Genomic DNA, 18,325 nt, shown 5'->3' with positions numbered 1-18,325 from the left:
TGTATCACCAGGGGGAAAGGATCCTTTTTGGTTTCCAGTGAAATTTTACTTTTTTTGGGGGAAAGGGGAAAGTAATACACACCCACAGATCCCCTCACCCAAGGTTCTATTCCACCAAATGGTTGGTTGGACCTCGGTTCCATGAGCCATCCCTCCTCTTTTTCAGGCTGCACAAAATGTAGGAAGTCACTGGGGAGATAACCTGTTCTTCTCTCAGCTGGTAAATCTTGATGCAGGTGGAAGACAGATTAGAATAGATCTAAGGAATTCTCACAACAATGGTGCCTGCCTTGCTGACAACAGGGACCAGGCTGGTGAGGCAACAGGGGCGTGAGGCCAGGGACAAGGCCAGTGGGACACAGCTGGCCACTCTCCCCCAGCCCCCATCTCCCAGGACAACAAGGATGACTGGGGGACTGGAGCATCTCTTTTATGAGGAAAGGCTGGAGGAGCTGGGCCTGTTCAGCCTCAAGAAGAGATGACTGAGAGGGGACCTCATCAATGTCCATCAGTATCTGGAGGGACGGGGTCACAGGATGAAGCCAGGCATTTTTGATGGTAACAAGCAAGTAGAACAAGTGACAATGGGCAGAAACTGATGCACAGAAAGCTCCACCTGAACATAAGGAAGACATTCTTTACTGTGTGGGGACTACACACTGGAACAGGTAGCCCAGGGAGACTGCAGTCTCCCTCACTGCAGATATTTCAGAACTGCCTGGATGCAATCCTGTGCTTGTGCTCCAGGATGACCCTGCTTGAGCAGGGAGGTTGGACCAGCTGTCACACTGTGGTCCCTTCCAGCCTGACCCATGTGTGATTCTGTGAGACCGACGCCGCAGGACGAGCTGCCCCTGGTCAGAGGCCCCTCTATACAATCGCCAGCAGCAGCCCTGCGGGACCGAGCCCTGTGGCAGGGACAGCCCTCTGTGGCAGCCACGGCCGCCGCTGTGCCCCAGCCCCGCGCGAGGGGGGGCGGGATCGGCGCCCCCCGGCCCAGACGCTCCATAAAGGAGGCGGGCAGGGTCTGCCCGGCGGGAGGGGGCGCGCTGAGGGAAGAGCCGACACGAGTGGCGGGGAGGCGGCGCGGAGGGAGGGCAGCCCGGCTGCGGGAAGCGAGGCTCCGCGCTGGGACTGGTTCCTTCGCAGCCATTTTCCGTCCAACCAAACAGCCGATTTGCGGAGGGAGCCAACCAGGGCCGCACTGGAGGTTTGTGCCTGGCTCCGGCCAATGATTGGTAACCGGTTGCACTGCAGGCTCGAATGAAATGTCCGTCTCCCTCCCCGGGCCCCGGCGCTGCCGCCACGCCGCCGCCGCGGGCACCAGGAAGTGCGGGGCTGCCGCCCCGGGCCCCGCACTGGCCGCGCGTCGCTTTATGCGGCCGGAGCCGCAGGGGCCGCGCGGCCGGGGAGCCGAGCGGGATGGGTGGGTGGGCGGGCGGGGAGGGGAGCGGAACGGGCGGGCAAGCAGGGAGGGGGGTGTTGGCAGGGGCGGCGGGGCGGCTGCCCCCGCCGCTGTCCCACTCTCTCCGCGGGGCCCTCCCCGCTACGGCGTCATTTTGCGGCCTAGGGCAGGGGCGGAGGCAGCAGGCGGAGCTGCCCCGCGGCCGGCCGACACCCCTCACCGCTGGCTGAGAAGCGGCGGGTACTTGCGGGGCGTGCGGCCTCCCGCCATCCCTCCGTCTCCGCGCCAGCCGCGCTCGCTGCGCCCCGGGGCCGCGGCTTTGTGGCAACCACGCCGGGCGGAGCGGGCTCGGCGCTCTTTTGTGTCCGCCCACCGAGCCCCCTCCCCTCGCCGCGGGAGCGAGGGGCCGTGACCCCCACCACGCCCACGGTCCCTAGCCGGGCCATGAGCCGGGTAGCGGCGCTACCGCGGCCCGGGCTCTCCTCCCGGTACCCCCCGCGCCGTTGTCGGGACCGAAATTTCCTGAAAGATTTGGCGGTATTTGCAGGATGAGGAGCATAGGGTGAGGATCTGGGATGTGGTGCCAGTACCTGGCTGGCATTGCGGGCGGGAATGTGAGGCCTTGGTGTGCTGCACGGGGGCCCGGCAGAGGCGCCCGGCCGCCCCTGGGCAGGTGCGGGCAGCGCGGAAATCACAGCCAGGGTGATCAACAATAAAGTTGCTGATTAACTGAGGACTCGTCGTCTTGTCTATCGTGACCCCTTGTTTACAAATGACACGAGTTACCTCTCGAACAGATGTGAGCTGGGTACCAGGAAGGCTCAGAGGCCGTTGGTGTGTAAGTAGGAAGGTGTCGTCGTCGTCTCCGTCCCTTCCCGTCCCCTCCCTCCCCCCCGTGCCCCAGCGCTAACTGCGTTTGCATCATTGAAGGGCATGAAATCAGGAAATGGGATCGATCAGCTTGCAGTGGCGCAGAGGCAGCTGGGTGGCTGTCCTGTGACACACATGACAGATGGGAGAGAGACGGGACCCTGCCATTATATGTCTACATAACTTTTTGGTGTGTGGGAGGTGTTCTTGGGCATACCTATGTGTGTTAGCCACTGTGCTGCCTCCAGAAATTATGTAGTTGGTGATCCTGAAGAGTACTGTCGACATATTGACAACAATCCTATAGACAATCATACTGGAAAACTACAAAAATTCATGTGTTCTAGTAATGTTTCTGCAGCTATGATATATATTCTGCAGTACAACAGCAGTAGAAAATCAGTTTTAGCTTTACCAATTTCTTTGAGGCTTAACCAAAAAGATGTGTTCTGAAAAGAGCTGTCAGGTAAAAGCCACCTAGTGTGGTTGGGTTGTTTTTGGGATGGCAAAATGAATGATAACAATGATCTGGACATTTTTAGGCAATGAGGAACACAGAAAGCTGTATTTCAGCCTATTCATCGACTCTATTACATGTAATAACTTTTCCTTGGCAACTTGGTAGATGGCAGTTATTGTCAATGAGAGAAAAAAATTCAGCTTTCTCAAAAACGGCTCTGGAAAATGGTTGGAAAAAGGAAAATGGCAAGTGCCACTTTGGGCAGTATTCAGTGTCTGGCTTTAATTGGCTGGCAGAAATGGAGAAATGGTATCTATATATAATCATTAGCATACTGTTCCTAAACAATAAGATAGTGATTGTTTTCTGTTTTTCTTTGCTTATGTGGCCTGTGGCATGACAGTTGCAATGTAAAGGCAAGATCCATCTGCAGTTCTCTAGGACACCCAAGATGGCTCGATCTGAACCTTTCTGAGGCCTGTGTGAGTTGCTTTTGCGCTATGCATTGAGCAGGTGGTTGTACACAGTCTTGGCTGTTGGGATTTACAGCTATGGCATTATATTGGGAGAAGTTAGAAGCACTGGGTGTTACTCTTTAGACTTCAGGATTTGACCTCCACACAGTTCAAAGCTTAACTCTTATTTGTGGTAATAATTAGATGAAGGGAGGCAATGTTCAGAAATTGAATGAAAAGTAATGTTTAAGATAATGTCAAGATATGAAACATTAAACACTGAAACTTTGAAAGTCTGATACCTTCTTTTGTCAACATTTAAAAAAGGTTTGCAAGGTTCTTCCTTTAGTGCTTTCAAATATAAGTCTAATGGTGCTCCACCTTTAAAATTTTGCTTAGAAAGAAACTTGACTTAGTACAGAGTTTTGCAGTAGTGCTTTGAAGAAACTTAGTATTTGGAAATTGATGTTTTAGTGGCAGGATGCTTGTAAAAAGAGCAAAACATTACTATATATATGCATACTAAACAATATGGGTAAATAACATTGGTAGAATAAAAGCAAGTGTCAGCAAATTCAAGAGTTTTGGCCAAAAAATAGTCTGGTCTGAAACTAGTTCAGTCTGGTCTGAACTAGTTTTGTAAAACTCCTACTTGCCCTGTTGCTTTAGAGGAAAAAAGCTGCTTGGCATACTTGAGTTACTACCTCAACAAAGGAAAAATTACCTACTTATAAATGTTATCAAACTTCTAAAAGGAAAAAGACAGGATTTATGGATTGCTGCTTTAATAAACAGATAAGCTTAGTTTTTTACAAAAAAATACCAGAAAAGTATCAAAAACTTACTATTGAAAGGTAATACGGGGATTTCCGTCAGGTTGCTGAAGGAAGGAGGTGATGGTGTGTTCAGCACTGCTTTCCTTTTCCAGCTTCTGCAAAAGCAATTAAACTGCCTCCATTCCTCTGCTCATCTTGTTTATTTTCTCCTCCAGCTTCTCTCTTCTACTGCCAAAAAAGAGAAAGTGTGGAAACTCGATTTCTCCTGCTTGCTCTGTATCACTGACCCTCTCCTTCTTGATGTGAAAATGCATGAGGTTTTAGTCCAGCCATATATATTGGAGCTAACAGTGCTTGTGGATATTAGCCAGCCTGGGAAGGAGTCACCAGCTGCTCTAGCAGAGCTGGATCCATGTGATGGGGGCCTGTGGTTAGTGGCACTGGAGCTTTTAAGATAAGACATAAAGTTGATAGACTGTTACATGGAGTGGGAAGGTGTAGAGGGGCCAATACCCTCTTTGGATTTCATAAGAGAAAGTTTCCTCCCCATGGGCTAGGGGAAGGATTCTGGTACAGCCCAGATGCTAATGAGCCTTGGTGACACTGTAGTCCTCTCAGCATCAATCTGCTTTTCTCAGTGTTACTCTGCTGTGGGGGGAAACACTGAATGTAAGGGATTAGAGAAGTCTGAGACGGAGAGAGAATGCAGCATCTGGTTTTGTTCTATGTGCAAAGGCATTTAGCATTATATTTTTATGTGTCTGCTGAAACAGTGTCCTGTGAATGCATTCACCAGTTGGTATTTCTTAAATATCTGCAGGTGGGAATTCAGTGGGAAATTAGGATCCCCAGAAGTCACTGAAAAATAAAAGGAAATTAAAGGTGCATTTTTAATGGAAAAATCTTTCTGCTTAACAGGCAAGGGTGCAGAAAGCTCAAATTAAACTTTGTGTTTCTGCTGTTATTAACTGATTCACAGCCTTACATCTCTTGTGACAAAGTGTGGCAAAATGAATGATGTGGTTACTACCTACAGCTTTAGTTATTGTTTCTGTCCTGCTTCTTTGGCAGACATGACTGCATGGAATGTGTACCAAGTGCTTCAGTTCATTGCATATCATTTTCCACTGCCCCTCTCATAGGGTAACAATTTTGGGAGACAGGATGGATGAATACCACATGAAATACTTAAATCACAAGAGGCCTTTGGTTTCCCTTCAAGAGGGCAGTTTGTAAGTCATTGCCATATAACTTCCTCGTTGTGAAAACAAAAATCATGTTTCTTCGAATTTCTTTTTTCTTCTTTGTTTTTCCTTTTATACTGATCTAAGTTTTAGTCCCTTCTTCTCAGTGCTAGCAGGCTTGGGCTTGTATTCTTCTTTAGTTATAATTTAGCTGAGCCACTGATATTGACTGCACTCATAAGGGAGCTTATAAGATTAAACAGGATGCAAGATTTACTTTGAGATACTGATGTTTTATTAGTTTAGTACAGACATATTATAGGAACGGTCTGAGTTATGAGCAGCTGACAGGAGCAAATTTTTTTTAAGCATCCTCAAGAATATACCAAATGTCAGTGTAGACCTGTGTGTTCATTCATGTGCATCTTATCACTGAACCTTCTTTGATGCTCTTGAAATTTTCTCTTATAACATATTTCTTTGGTTGATTTCCATGCATCAAGTAGTTTATATATCCTTAGTAATATTCTTTTATTATTAGAGAGAGAAAAACCAAACAGAAAACCACTAGCAGAAAGCATTGTGCTGCTGCTCTGTATTCAGATTTTAATTTTGTGGTGTAGTGCTGAATGTTTATGTCCTGTACTTGTTTACTCTCCCTGGTTATTGATAAAATCAGATAGTGGCATGGTCATTTTAGAGACTGACATGTCACTTCTGATGTGCTTAGCTCTCAGTCTTTATTCAGTCCAGGTGTATCCATGGAGGAGCTTCAGTGTCTTCCTAGCACTGGAAACTGAGGATAATGTACAACCTGTAGTAATTGCTTCCTGCAGATATGCACTGCACTTGCTGCTGGAGGACTGAGGTGTTGGAAGCCCTCCCTTGTGCAATTTGGCAGCCACACAGAGGTAGGAGATGCTCTTGTATTAAAAAGCACTGCAATGTTTGCAGGCTGAAACTGCCATGCAAATGTGATGTATAATCTGCAAATGGCTACTTCTCCTTAAAGCAAGTTGTAACAATTTGGCAATCTAAAGCAAAATCTGAGAGGAAAATTCTTGCTCACCTGAACCTTTTAGGATTAGATCTCCCAGGATTTTGCCTGTTCTAGCATCTACTTCCATCTAAAGTAGCAGATCTTCCTACTAAATGGGCCAATATAAGAACTGTTGGCCTTTTTAGTCTCCTAGTGACTGCAGTTAGTGTAGGCGAGGTGTTGTTTCTATGCTATATTGCACTGCTGCCTTTTCCAGAGCAACTTCACGGACACAGAATTTAGTTTGTGTCATGGTTTTGGAAGTGTTTTATTGGTTGTTTGGGGTTTTTGTTTGTTTGTTTAAAGGAGGGGGATTAATTAGCAACAGTGTAGGGAGAAGAAGACTGTTTTCTCATTTTCTGAACATTGCTGTATGTGTTACAGAACTTGTCCTGAGCTTGACAATCAGATAATGTGGGGATTGACTGGAGTTTTGAACATCTGAAATTAAAACTGTAATGTGTGAGCATATAACTGTTTGTTATGAGATGGCTGGGATAGCTGTGGCCACATTTTCCTGCAAGGTCGTGTTTGTCATCCATCGGGCTCAAAGAAATACTTGTAGAGTGACTTGCATGGCACATTAATTACAGTTGCTATATTCAGATGCCTGGATCTAGATTTGAATTGAATGACAACTCTGGCTGAAATTCTTCCATCAACTTACTTCGATTGAAGTAATGTGCTGAGATCCCCTCCTTCCCTCACGGTGTGGTCAGCTGGAGGAGGCATGTGGAGCAGCTGGGCCAGCTCTGTCTGTGGTGGCCTTCAAGATGTGGCTGGAAAAAACCTTGAGTGCTCTGCTCTGAGCTCAGAGCTGACCCTGCTTTTAGCAGGGGCTGGAGTAGAGACCTCCCACAGCCACTTCCAACATGAATTATCCTTTGGGCCTGGATCAGGACCTGGTTATGCTGAGCATTATGCAGAAGGGTGTTAGTGCTGTCCCTAATCTCCTGTCCCAAGGTTGTCCTGGCAGCTAAAAATGTTTCTTCAAGTAATACCAACAGAAGTAATTTCAGTTGATGTTAAGCTGTCAGTACCTCTTTTCTTTATCTGAGTCAGATCTGTCTTTTTCTGTTGCAAGCCGTTTCCTGTCAATTTTGCTAATTACTATTTTAGATTCATAGTGCTGATAAATGTCCACACAAATGCCCAATAATTGTGAAATAATACATCCTGTAAGTAGATCTGGAAATATGTGCACAGAAAAAAATAGAAGCAAAGGTATTACCTTGAGGATGCATTAGTTTAATATGACCAAAATGTCTGTAGATGCAGCACAGGTTTGAAAGAGATTCAAGCAGGAATTGTCTTTTGAAAGCAAGCTGGGCTAATGAAAGTAAGATGATTTCTTAGTGTTGCTGGGTCTTGGCAATAAAGATTCAGATGGAGTAGCCTGCAGGAGAGGTGAGCAGAAACCAGTTAGTTATCACATCATGGCAGAAATTTGAAGAATATTGCAACCCTGGAGGAAGGAAATAATTTAGAAGAAATGTTTCACAGAAGATTGAAAAAAGAGAGGGAAAGAAAGATCAAGGTATTAAAAATACCTTGTATTGGGGCTGGTAAAGATTGAGATCCTAAATTAAATTCCATCAGGGATCAGAGAGCCGAAACTGCGAAGACTACCAGAAAACTCTAACATAATTTTGGAGGTAGCTTTTGGGATTTACCAGACTGCAATTTTAATTCTTTCAAAGTGCAGAAAGGAGAGGAAGGCACAATTCTCTTAATGATGTGTGATGTCAGTTTTGGTGATAATGACATGCAGGATTGTGATATCCTTGCATTGTCATTACAGTAAGCTGAGAAAGCAAACTGCAGACTCTTTGGGAGATTGAAAAGCAAAGTTAAATCTCCCAACAAAGAATCTGCAAAATGTGGATAAAGTGAATTTATGTTAAGGTTGGCACATGGAAGGTTAATGCCCAAAATACTGCCCTTCCTTTGGGTAGAGCTACTGTGTAAGAAGTGAACCTTCTTTTGCTTTGCAAAAACCCAGCAAAAGGGACCTGAAATTCTTTATAGAAGTGTGTGTAATATTCTGTTCAATGAAGAAGAGCTGGAATAGTCTTTTTCTCTTGAACAGCTCCTAAGGCTCTGTCCAGCTATTGTTGGAATGTGAGCAGCGCTTGCGTTATTTGTGCATCTCTGGCCAAATGTAACACCGGACATTGCTGGAAGGTTTCAAAGTGAAACTCAGCCCTGTGGCCACAAGCAAAGTGCAGATTAGCGAGAGGTTAAATGCTCATATTTCTGGGTAGATGTAAAAAAATCACAACATTGCTTCTCCCTCTCTCCCTCCCTTCTCTCCCTCTTCATGGATATGCAAAAAAGTGAGCTCTGTGGTCTCACTGACAACAACCATGAGATCCTTCAAAGACACCAAGGTACCCACACAGTGGGTGTGGGGTCAATGAGTGAAGTCAGCTGGGCTCTGTCTCTCCAGGGGCCATGTGTGTAGTTTGTCAGTAAGAAGGAGGGAAGCACAGGCTCTTTTGGCTTCCCTTTTTCTCCTGGCATTTAAGCTACCTATTAAACTGTGACTGCCCCCATCTCCAAACCCTCATGAAGAAGTCTTCTTGTTGGCCACCACATCAGAACCGTGAGAGAAGAGCACCAAAGGATGCCCAGAGAGTGAGGCAGGGCAGGACCAGGGAATGCTAAAATGTGACTCAGAAGGCACATAGGAGTAACTGGTGTCTCAGGGAGGATGAGGATGCAGAGCTGGTCCCGCGGTCTGGCTAGAAGTTTGTCAGTGGGCTTGACAAACCAACACGAAGAGTAAAGGTGAGTGAAGGATACATTCTGTGTAGGAACTAATAGGTAAAGCATTCAGTGAACAGGGGCTGGTGTAAGTTTTGAGGGTTGTTCAAGACACCTTGCACATTCTGGTCAGACTTTCACAGGAGCTATGTGCTACATAAACCAAATGATTCTGTCATGGCCTGTGCTTCTGTCCGAGTTTTTTGAAAAGCCTCACAAAACAGTTGAACTATTTCCACACAAAACAGTTGAACTATTTCCACTGTCAGTACAACTCATTAATGACGGTGGGGATGCTGTTCTCCAATAGCAAAATATTTATGCTTTGTATAAAGTGATCTCATAGTTTGTGCTGGGTTTGAGTAATAGCTGCACTTAGTGATGTAACAATCACACCTGAAAGGTTTCCTTCTTCTGGTTGTAGATGGATGGTGACAGCTCCACAACAGATGCGTCTCAGTTAGGAATTGCTGGAGATTACATTGGTGGCAGTCACTATGTCATACAACCTCACGATGGTAAGAAGTGAGAGAGCAAATGCTACTATTTCTCTGCATATGTGTGTATACATAAATTTTCTTCCAGTTCTTATATCATTCTCTGCTATCTTCTCTCAGGCTAAGAATTTGCCATTGTTTTTGTAATGCCTCACTGCATTTTCTACAGTCTGAAGGGGGGAGTTGGATTTTTTGATGTTGGTACAGAGACCTTAGGGGGATTTCAAAAAAATTTATGTTATAGGAAGCAGTTTGTATTTTGGCATGGCATTAATAATGGTTGTTGATCAGCAGCCATGTACACTTCTGTGCATAATGTGATTAAATGCTATCTTTATAAAGGTACCCTGATGTTGCATCTATTTTTAAAATTATTTCTATGATGTTAACACATTGTGTTTTCAAAGCTCTTCATCCTTCAGTATAAGATTTTAAACTGAATTATTGCCTGTTGTCTATCAAATATAATTTCTGTTAACTTTTCTTCATTTCATTAGACACAGAAGACAGCATGAATGATCATGAAGATACAAACGGTTCAAAAGAGAGTTTCAGAGAACAAGATATATATCTTCCAATTGCAAATGTGGCAAGGATAATGAAAAATGCCATACCCCAAACAGGAAAGGTAATACTGTTGTCTGGTAAAGACAGTGTGTTAATGAGTTTTACTCCTTCCTCTCAGTGAACTTGAGCTGATTAGAACAACATATTTTTCCGAATGATGCTGGTTTATTGAAGAAAAGCGTTAAAAAAGGAAAGCTAAAAAAGCCCCAGGAGCAGGAAGTGATTGAGACCAAGCCAATCACTAAGAATATTTTCTATGCAATTCTCCTGAGAGATTTAGTCTGCTTTCATTGAGGTGCACAAGATTTGGAATAAGTGAATAATTTTGGCTGAAATAGAAATTCAGTGCTCATCCTGAAGGGAAGAGAATGGTTAGCCTTCCATCGCCCAAATATTTGCATACCCAAATGCCAAAGTGACATAAGAAGTCTGCTTTATATCATGGAGCAGATAAGGCTAGATATTGAGAGCCTTGTTTATTTCTTACTTCTAAGAATAGACTTTTTAATCCATTCTGCTGAGCTGATGATTGTATAAGTACTTCATCATTCTACTGGTTTATCTTAAATCTTTGCAGGGCTCCTATGATTTGCTGTTTCTCTATTGTATTCCAATACAATTCCAGCCACAGTAACATTTCCTCCAGCTAAAACTGATCTCTTTGGAGATCACTCTAAATAGAAGCAAGACATTATTTACTCGCATCTGCTTGTATTTTCATAGTGTTCAGGGCTTACTGGAGATCTGGATGTTACATTTATAACTTTGCTGTGAAAAACTGTACCCTAGTTCATATTGTCGTAAATTTTTAGTGATCAAGATGAGATTTTTCTTTAGAATTTAGCATATGGGATGTGGAGCTATCTTGAAAAATAAGGATGGTTTTTTGTAAAAAACTGCAATGGAAGCTGCTGACTGATGACTTCTTCTAAAAATCTCACCCTACATGTCTGAAAATATCAGAGGAGCTAGTGAAGACTCTGCACACAGTTACTGCTTCAATTTTTTAGGTTCTTTTCATGTGAAGAATCTTAATTATTATAATCTTCTTATTGATTCTTGTCAGCTTCCCCCCGAGTAATCATGAGTAATACTTGCTGTAATTTTAAGTCAGGTAAATTACTTTTGTCCAGCTGAAAACTGTAATCAAATTTACTTACTTCATTCTTGCCAGGGGCATATGTTGCTTCATTTGAATCCTCATTTGGTAAATTTATACCAGAGCATGCATATACATATATATATATATATATATATTTGGTAAATTTATAATAAAGCATTAGAAAGGCTTGCTGCTAGATGTATATTCTAGTCCTTGAATCTAGGCAGGATAAAAATACTTGTCAGTTCTGAATTTGTGGGAATGTGATGGACTGAGGTTGGAGCTACCAGGTCTCTTAAAAAGAAGAGGAAGTGGGCTGTGACATTGTGATGAACAGGTTTGAAGAGACATAGGTAAGCAAAGCAAGAAGCATCTGGGTGTAAGAGCTTGTATAGAGCTTAGGACTTCAAGAGATCCTGGTAGTTGGCTGTGCTGCTTGAAATAGTAAAACATGGGTAAAATCACGTTGCAGCTGGTCTTATGTAGAGGAGTGAGGACATCCAGTGGTTTGCTGTGCAGGTGTTGCCTAAATGGGTATTATCATTGGGCTTTGGGATGTTTCCTCTATTATCTGGTGTACTCTTTGGGAGGTTAGTGGTGAGTTTTTTAAAGTCTTCTGTCTTTATTAATAATTTTATAATACTTTTTTCCTTACTAGATTGCTAAGGATGCAAAGGAATGTGTACAAGAGTGTGTAAGTGAATTCATCAGCTTTATAACATCAGAAGCAAGTGAGAGGTGTCACCAAGAGAAAAGAAAGACCATCAATGGAGAAGACATTCTCTTTGCCATGTCTACCTTGGGGTTTGATAGCTATGTTGAACCTTTGAAGTTATACCTCCAAAAATTCAGAGAGGTTGGTATATATGGGTATTTGCTCATTTATTTAACCAGGTTGCATTTATCCTTAGCTCTCTGTTGTTGTAACTGTACAATGGCTAACTTGCACAGTATCTCACAGCTCTTGGTTAGGGAGTAATGTAATGTTTAAAAGCATTCCAGAGAACTCTTGACTCCCAGAGGATGTTGACAGAAAAAGGAGGAAGTAAGCATTTTGATTAGACTTGCTGATTCAGAGTAGTTAAAGCTTTCAACTGAATAAATTCTCTAATATATTGGTGGTAGTAAATTGCTCTGCTCTTTAAGGTGCCTATTAAGAATGTTTAATTTGATCTTTGGGTTCAGTCAGTATGTACTGACTGCATCCTCTGAGGAACTGGCCTAACGTCTATTATTTGTCTGGACTTCAGGTCTGCAAAAGAAAAAAGCTGTTTTTCTCATTTTGGAATAATGATTCACATGGAAAACTATCTGCTTCAATGGGGTTTTTTAAATTATTATTTTAGCCTGTCCCTCAGTTTGCTTTTGATATGCAGTACATGCTAGATATGTGATCCAAACAGTTAATTTAATTTATCCCTACTGTAGCAGAAAGTGACTTTATTCCTTTCAGCAGTTTAGACCTTTTCAAAAAAGGAAGTTGCTTCTGCTTCGTTTTTTTTTCTCTGGTCTGCCTCCTCCTGTCTAAATTGCCAGACCAGTAGATAAGGATGCTCTTCTGAGTTTCTTTGTTTTGTAAACCTAAGATTTTTTTAGTTCAGACTTGCTAACCATATTTGTTTTGCTGACAGCACTTGAAGCTTCCCTTTCCCAGAAGGTCATTTGCTGAATAACTGAGTAACAGGAGGTGTAATGTAAAGTTGGAGTAGTGCTGTGTGCTTTTTCCAGTTCTGTGTAGCAGTTGCACATGCTGTGATAGGGCTGTATGTGCTTTTAAAAAGGCAAGTATTGCCTAACTAGTTCCAGTTCTTACCGAATAAGTCTGAAGTGGGTCTGTGATACTTTCATTCTTAATTGATCATTTTTGCAGATTATAGATACTGTGGTAGCAGAGTAGTTAGATTGGGTTTTAATTGCATGGATGGGTTAAACAGCTTTGCTCATCAGTTTTAAATCTCCCTTCCAGCAAGGTTGTCTTCAGGGTGAAATACTTCAGTTTTGTAATTGAGCATTTTGTCTGCAGCAAGCAGTTGCAGAGAATCTTTTTTTATGCCCACATTATTTTTCTAGACATTCTTATGTAACAGCATAGAGCATCAAACTTCAAACTTGTAAAACTGCATGCAGATGACTTAGGGCCTTGGCTTTCTATGCTGATATCCTTTCTGGCTGTAGTCCTTGATGTGGGAGAAGAAATTCCACATCTTGGTTTTAAATGTCAGCTCTTAGTTTATGGTGATGGTGCTTGTGTGTGGTTGGTAAGCAAATGTTGAACATTCTTGGTAGGTGAGACTCTGTGATTTCTTGAAAATTCTCCTTCTGGATTACCACAGATTTTGAACTTTCTGCAGAAGGCGAAAAGCCTTTCTTAAAACCACACAGTCCTAGTTTCACAAGTTTTTGTTTCAGGAGTATGGTTAAGATGAAAAACACTCACGTAATATGCACATTCTCAAATCCCATAGAGTTTTACAGTTCTTGGGATTTCAAGCTCCAGCTGTTGCACGGTGACTCTTCTGCAAGTTTCAAACCTTGGCTAGAGTTCCTGGGGCTTTGAAAAAAATCTGAAGCTTTTTTCTGCTTTTTTTGTGCTCTCTCTTCTTAGGCAATGAAAGGAGAAAAGGGAATTGGGGGAACAGTTACAACTGCAGATGGTCTAAGTGAGGAGCTCACAGAAGAAGCATTTAGTGAGTAGTACTTTTTAATTTATTATGTTCTTACTACAGCTTTTGTAAATACAGCACTTCTGGCAACATTCTTACTTGAGGAATATATCTTGGACTAGTAATAGCTCATGTTAATTGTGAAAAATTTATAAATGCATATATTAGTCCTTGTATACACTTAAACACAGGTTGTAATGAAAGGTGCAAACAGTTTTTTTCCTTTTCCCCCAGTAGCTACATATTTAGGCCCCATCCATTCTACTTGCAAGACTCTTGGGGGGAAAAAAGTAAAACTGACTTGAGGAGCTCATCTTTGAGAAATGAGGCAGAGAAGAAAATCATCTTTGTCTAATTCTAAAGACCTTAATATTTCTTACATTCAAAAGAATGCACAGATTGGCAGCTAGAAGGTGTAGCCATTCAATGTAATTTTCTTCCTTTTACTGTGGATTAAAGCCTGACAGTTTTTTGGAATTTACACTGATTTTGTTTGTGCTGATTCTTGCATGTAGTCTCCACCTTAGCTTTTAAATATTATGGGCTGGTAATGTTGAACCTGATAGAAGACGAATTAGAAAGGACAGCTCTAGTCCTATCTACTGACAAGCTTTAGGTTTTTAAGTTTGTGATAAAATCACTGGTAAACCACCAAACTAGCAAAAATTCAAAGCCTGAGGGCTAAAATGACCTATTCAGGATTGGAAATACACTTCGCTCTCAGTTTGACTTTGGCTGCATAAAACAAGGCAGTCTTGTTGGGTCTCTTCTAGCCTGGAAGAGGAGCTTATAAAACTGGCTGGAAATTAAGAATCTAAATCTAAATATTGCAAGGGTCCCTTCTAATATTTAGATTTAGATTCTTAACTTCCAGACCTAGGAGCCTCAGAGTGCTCTATGAAAAAACTCTAGGTTGCTGTGACTTGAAAAGAGCAACCTTACAAATGTCCTGGCAGGATTAAGGATGCAAAGGAGCTGTTGCAGTATTAAAGAAAAGTAAAAAAAAAATTATGTTAAATAACTGATCATGTCAAGTGCTGCAGGTTTTTCCCTTCACAGGGGCAGTTATAGCTCTGTCTGGAATGAATGATGGTGTCACTGCAGCAGTAGCAGTGATAGCTGTCCTTCTGTGGCATAACACTCAGCTCTTTGTGGTGGCCTCATGCCAGGGCCGGGTCAGGGTCTCTCCATTAAACTGTGTTGGATGTGGAATGTGCATATTGAAGGGCAGTGAATTTTGGACCTGCCAGAGCCACTCTCACTAATCTTCATGCATCTCTCAGCCTGAAACTGAAGCAATTGAAATTTTGTTCAATGAAAGAGGAAGGAAAAAAAATAAAAACAACCCCAACCAACTAACCAAAAATCTAATTACAAAACCCTCAAACATCAGCTTTCAAATGAAAACTGTTAGGATTATGCTGTGCTTTCAGAATTTTGTATTGGTTATACATCTTGTTTATATTTAGTAACTACATGAACAAAACCTTATTATTTGTGTCCTAGGGGAAAATGTGCTAGAGTGACAACCTACAGTATAAATCATTGTGCTGCTTTGCTTTCAAATAGCAATTGTAAGGCATCTACTCTGAGCGCGAGAGCTCAACATACATGTTTGTGAAGGTCTACCTTGGAGCATCACTCCCTGTGTTTTCTCTTGGTATCTCAGAAGTACTTTTTACTCCTTTTGTTGGCCTCCTCTTTCCTGTGTGAAATCAGAGCTCTTCTGTGTGCCCTGAAGGACATGCTGAAGTCGACCACTACAATGTCAGGCTCTAGCAGTGCCTTTTATTTTTTGTCATTGCCTGTTCCTGTTCCTCTCTTCTGCCTTCCATGGAGCTGTATTATGGAGTCCCTGATGGATCCCAATTTATAAAGCAGCACAATGATTTAATTGAGTTCCTCCCCCATGGCTATGGTCAAGTGCTAACTTTGTGTTTAAACAAAGCTAACTGAATTCTTCAGGCTTGTTGGGATACTGAGCACTGGAGATGGCCTTTTCAGTGGCCAGGGTGGTGAGCTCCACTCCATTTGCCTGTGTGCAGGTTTGGACATTCTGCTTACTCTCAGAACAAAATCAAGTTGGATTTTATGTATTTCTTCTGAATGGGAATAAACTTGTTCACCTGTAACACTTGGTAACAAGTGTGAATTTACCAGTGTAGGATGGTAACTCAGGAGATTAATGGCTCTGTAGACCTGGAGTGGACCACAATTATTTAATGGTGACAGACACATCAAATAAGGCTCTGTATATCAAGCATTCCTGCCTAATGTTTTTAAAATGCTCTTTCTTTCAGCTAACCAGTTGCCAGCAGGCTTAATAACCACAGATGGCCAACAGCAGAATGTTATGGTCTACACAACATCATATCAACAGGTATGATCCTGTATCTTGTCCCCTACTCTCCCTTCTGCTGCTAAAATCCAAACACTCATTCAGCTGCTCTGTTCTGAAAGATGAGAATTAATTTTATATAGTCCTTTGGTGGTGGCTGTCATGCCATTCCAACGCTGAGAATTCATGGCTGCTTGCTGTGAACTGCTCTGCAGCTTCAGAAAATGTGCAGTGGAATGTAAGCTTGCATTTTCTTTCTCTAGATCTCTGGTGTTCAACAAATTCAGTTCTCATGATTTTGAAGAAAATTTTCCATCTGGGAACATGAGACGGAAAACCTGTGCAACTCTAACGAAGAGGCAGTTTTAATGACTGGTGAAGAGATTTATCTCTTTGTATATTAAATAGCTGTAATGTAGCTACCAGAAGCTTGACTAATTGAGGTGTGAGTTCTGACTCAAATCTTTTTCATGATGATTTTAAAGAAATAATTGGATTTTAAAGGTATTAAAGTATTTTTGTTTTGTACAAGAGTTTGTTGCTCTGTATAACTCCTGTATGCATTGTATATTGCAATTTATTACTGTCAGAGATTTGTAGACAGTTTCTTATTTTCATATTGAATCATGTTACTTTTGTAATTCAGGTAAACAGCTGGGTTAATTCATGCTTACCCTTTGAATAAAATTGTAAGGGTAAAGTTCATTTTTGAATGCAAGTTGCCTTTATTATAAAGATTGAGTTAGTCTTGGTTATGTAACTTGTCTTGCATGACAACCTCAACTAACCTGACACGTCAGCTTATTTATTGAGATTTTGAAAGGGACTTTTCCTCATGAAACTAGCAGCTCAAAAGCATTGCTACAATTGTTTTTTCTAATGTAACTTCTGAATTAAAGGTTAATCAAAACCAATGAATGCTCTACTACATTTAGAGGTTTAGAGCTTATCAACAGTGTTAATGAAAGCACTGACTGTGCAATGCAGGTTTTCTTTTTTTAAATTTTTTCAGTTGCATTAATTCTCATTCAACTTACTTTGATACTTTTAAGGTAGTCTTTCTGCTATTGAAATAACTCCTCCTTTTCATGTATGGTTTTTAGAATCCCAAACTTAGAAATCCAAGGGTAGGGGGGATTTTATAGTCCTTGTGGTAAAAGATCTCATTTTAACTTTTTACTGAAATATTTTAACATTTCTTGTGAGCCTGTGGCAACTCAAAAGTGGTAGTGACTTTCTGTGTCTGGGCTGCATGTTGTGTGGGTGTGTATGGGCATGAGTGGCTGACAGCTGAATAAGTGATACAAATCTGAAATGGAAGACAGACTTCAGGTTTGCTGTCTCTTTCTTGGTTTTGCAATAAACTCTACCTAGGTAATGTAGTTCTGTATATTTAGTGAGCTGTTCTTGGTAATGTTGCTGTTTCTTTAATAATTGGATGGGTAATTTTGTTGCCATGTCTTAGCCTATTAGGGTAGGGATGAGGGTTTTAGTAATAATTTACTCAGACTGGATTTTGGGACCTTCCGTATTTTTACTGTTTCCAGTGGACTGAAATGTAATATATTTATTATCCTTCCACATACCTGTTATTAATTTAGGCAAACCACACCTTGAAACTCTTGTCATATGATTTCTTGCTGGTTTTGTCTTTTCTTAAAAAAAAAAAAAAAAAAAAAAAAATTCAATATTGGGAAATTAACATAACCTAAAATATCCCAGCTCTTTAGCTAAACAAAAACTTCATGTGCAGATTTGAGCAGTGTTTCCTACCAGTCAGCATCCTGCTGGCAGAGCCTCTGGAGGCGATCCAGTGTATTCAGGGCAGTCTGCAGGATGTTCTGGGCTTTGTGGGAGCCTGTTGTTCTTCAGCAGCTATGAACAAATGGAGTTTCTCATTAAATGTAAAACTGAATAACACAATCCCTGCAAGAGCCCCTTCTGTTTCTATTCCATTTATTTCAGGCCAGCATAGCCTCTTCTTGCTGTTCCCAGATTTGCAATGGAAAAAAGCTGTGATACGAACTAAGGAGAAGCTAGGAAAGATTTGGCATTTTGATGTATAGAAAGTGGGTTGAGGTGATCCCACACACTTGCAACAAGCAACATTTTTCAGGCTCCCCTCTCTGCTGTGAGTTTAGGTTGATGTGTGTTAAGTTTGTGGTTTGTATTCCATCATGTGAGCAATGAAGCTGATACTTAG

General features: G+C 42.0%; 1 protein-coding gene across 5 annotated transcripts; it reads left to right on the top strand.

Moving 5' to 3' along the window:
* Positions 1–1,055: 1,055 nt before the first annotated feature.
* On the top strand, positions 1,056–17,036 carry NFYB (nuclear transcription factor Y subunit beta). Of its 5 annotated transcripts, none has more exons than XM_054631934.2 (7): positions 1,056–1,210; positions 9,380–9,473; positions 9,950–10,080; positions 11,780–11,977; positions 13,727–13,808; positions 16,085–16,164; positions 16,386–17,036. In XM_054631934.2, exons 2-7 carry the CDS (start codon positions 9,380–9,382, stop codon positions 16,416–16,418), a joined length of 618 nt encoding a protein of 205 aa, XP_054487909.1. In that variant the 5' UTR covers positions 1,056–1,210; the 3' UTR covers positions 16,419–17,036. The 5 variants fall into 5 exon arrangements, with proteins under 5 accessions (XP_054487909.1, XP_077034575.1, XP_077034574.1 ...); XM_077178460.1 differs by lacking the exon at positions 1,056–1,210 and adding an exon at positions 1,220–1,238; XM_077178459.1 differs by lacking the exon at positions 1,056–1,210 and adding an exon at positions 1,527–1,967.
* The last annotated feature ends 1,289 nt before the right edge of the window (positions 17,037–18,325 follow it).

This window comes from Agelaius phoeniceus, chromosome 5, assembly GCF_051311805.1.
Source record: "Agelaius phoeniceus isolate bAgePho1 chromosome 5, bAgePho1.hap1, whole genome shotgun sequence".
Taxonomy (NCBI): domain Eukaryota; kingdom Metazoa; phylum Chordata; class Aves; order Passeriformes; family Icteridae; genus Agelaius; species Agelaius phoeniceus.
The sequence above is the reverse complement of the archived record's forward strand: the minus strand, read 5'-3'. Positions and strand labels throughout refer to the sequence as shown.

Excerpts from the sequence above, each read along its gene's own strand:
- NFYB (XM_054631934.2), top strand. The coding sequence starts at position 9,380 with ATGGATGGTGACAGCTCCACAACAGATGCGTCTCAGTTAGGAATTGCT. Across the intron at positions 9,474-9,949 it reads TGTCATACAACCTCACGATG|ACACAGAAGACAGCATGAAT; the intron begins GTAAGAAGTGAG and ends TCATTTCATTAG. Across the intron at positions 13,809-16,084 it reads GCTCACAGAAGAAGCATTTA|CTAACCAGTTGCCAGCAGGC; the intron begins GTGAGTAGTACT and ends TCTTTCTTTCAG.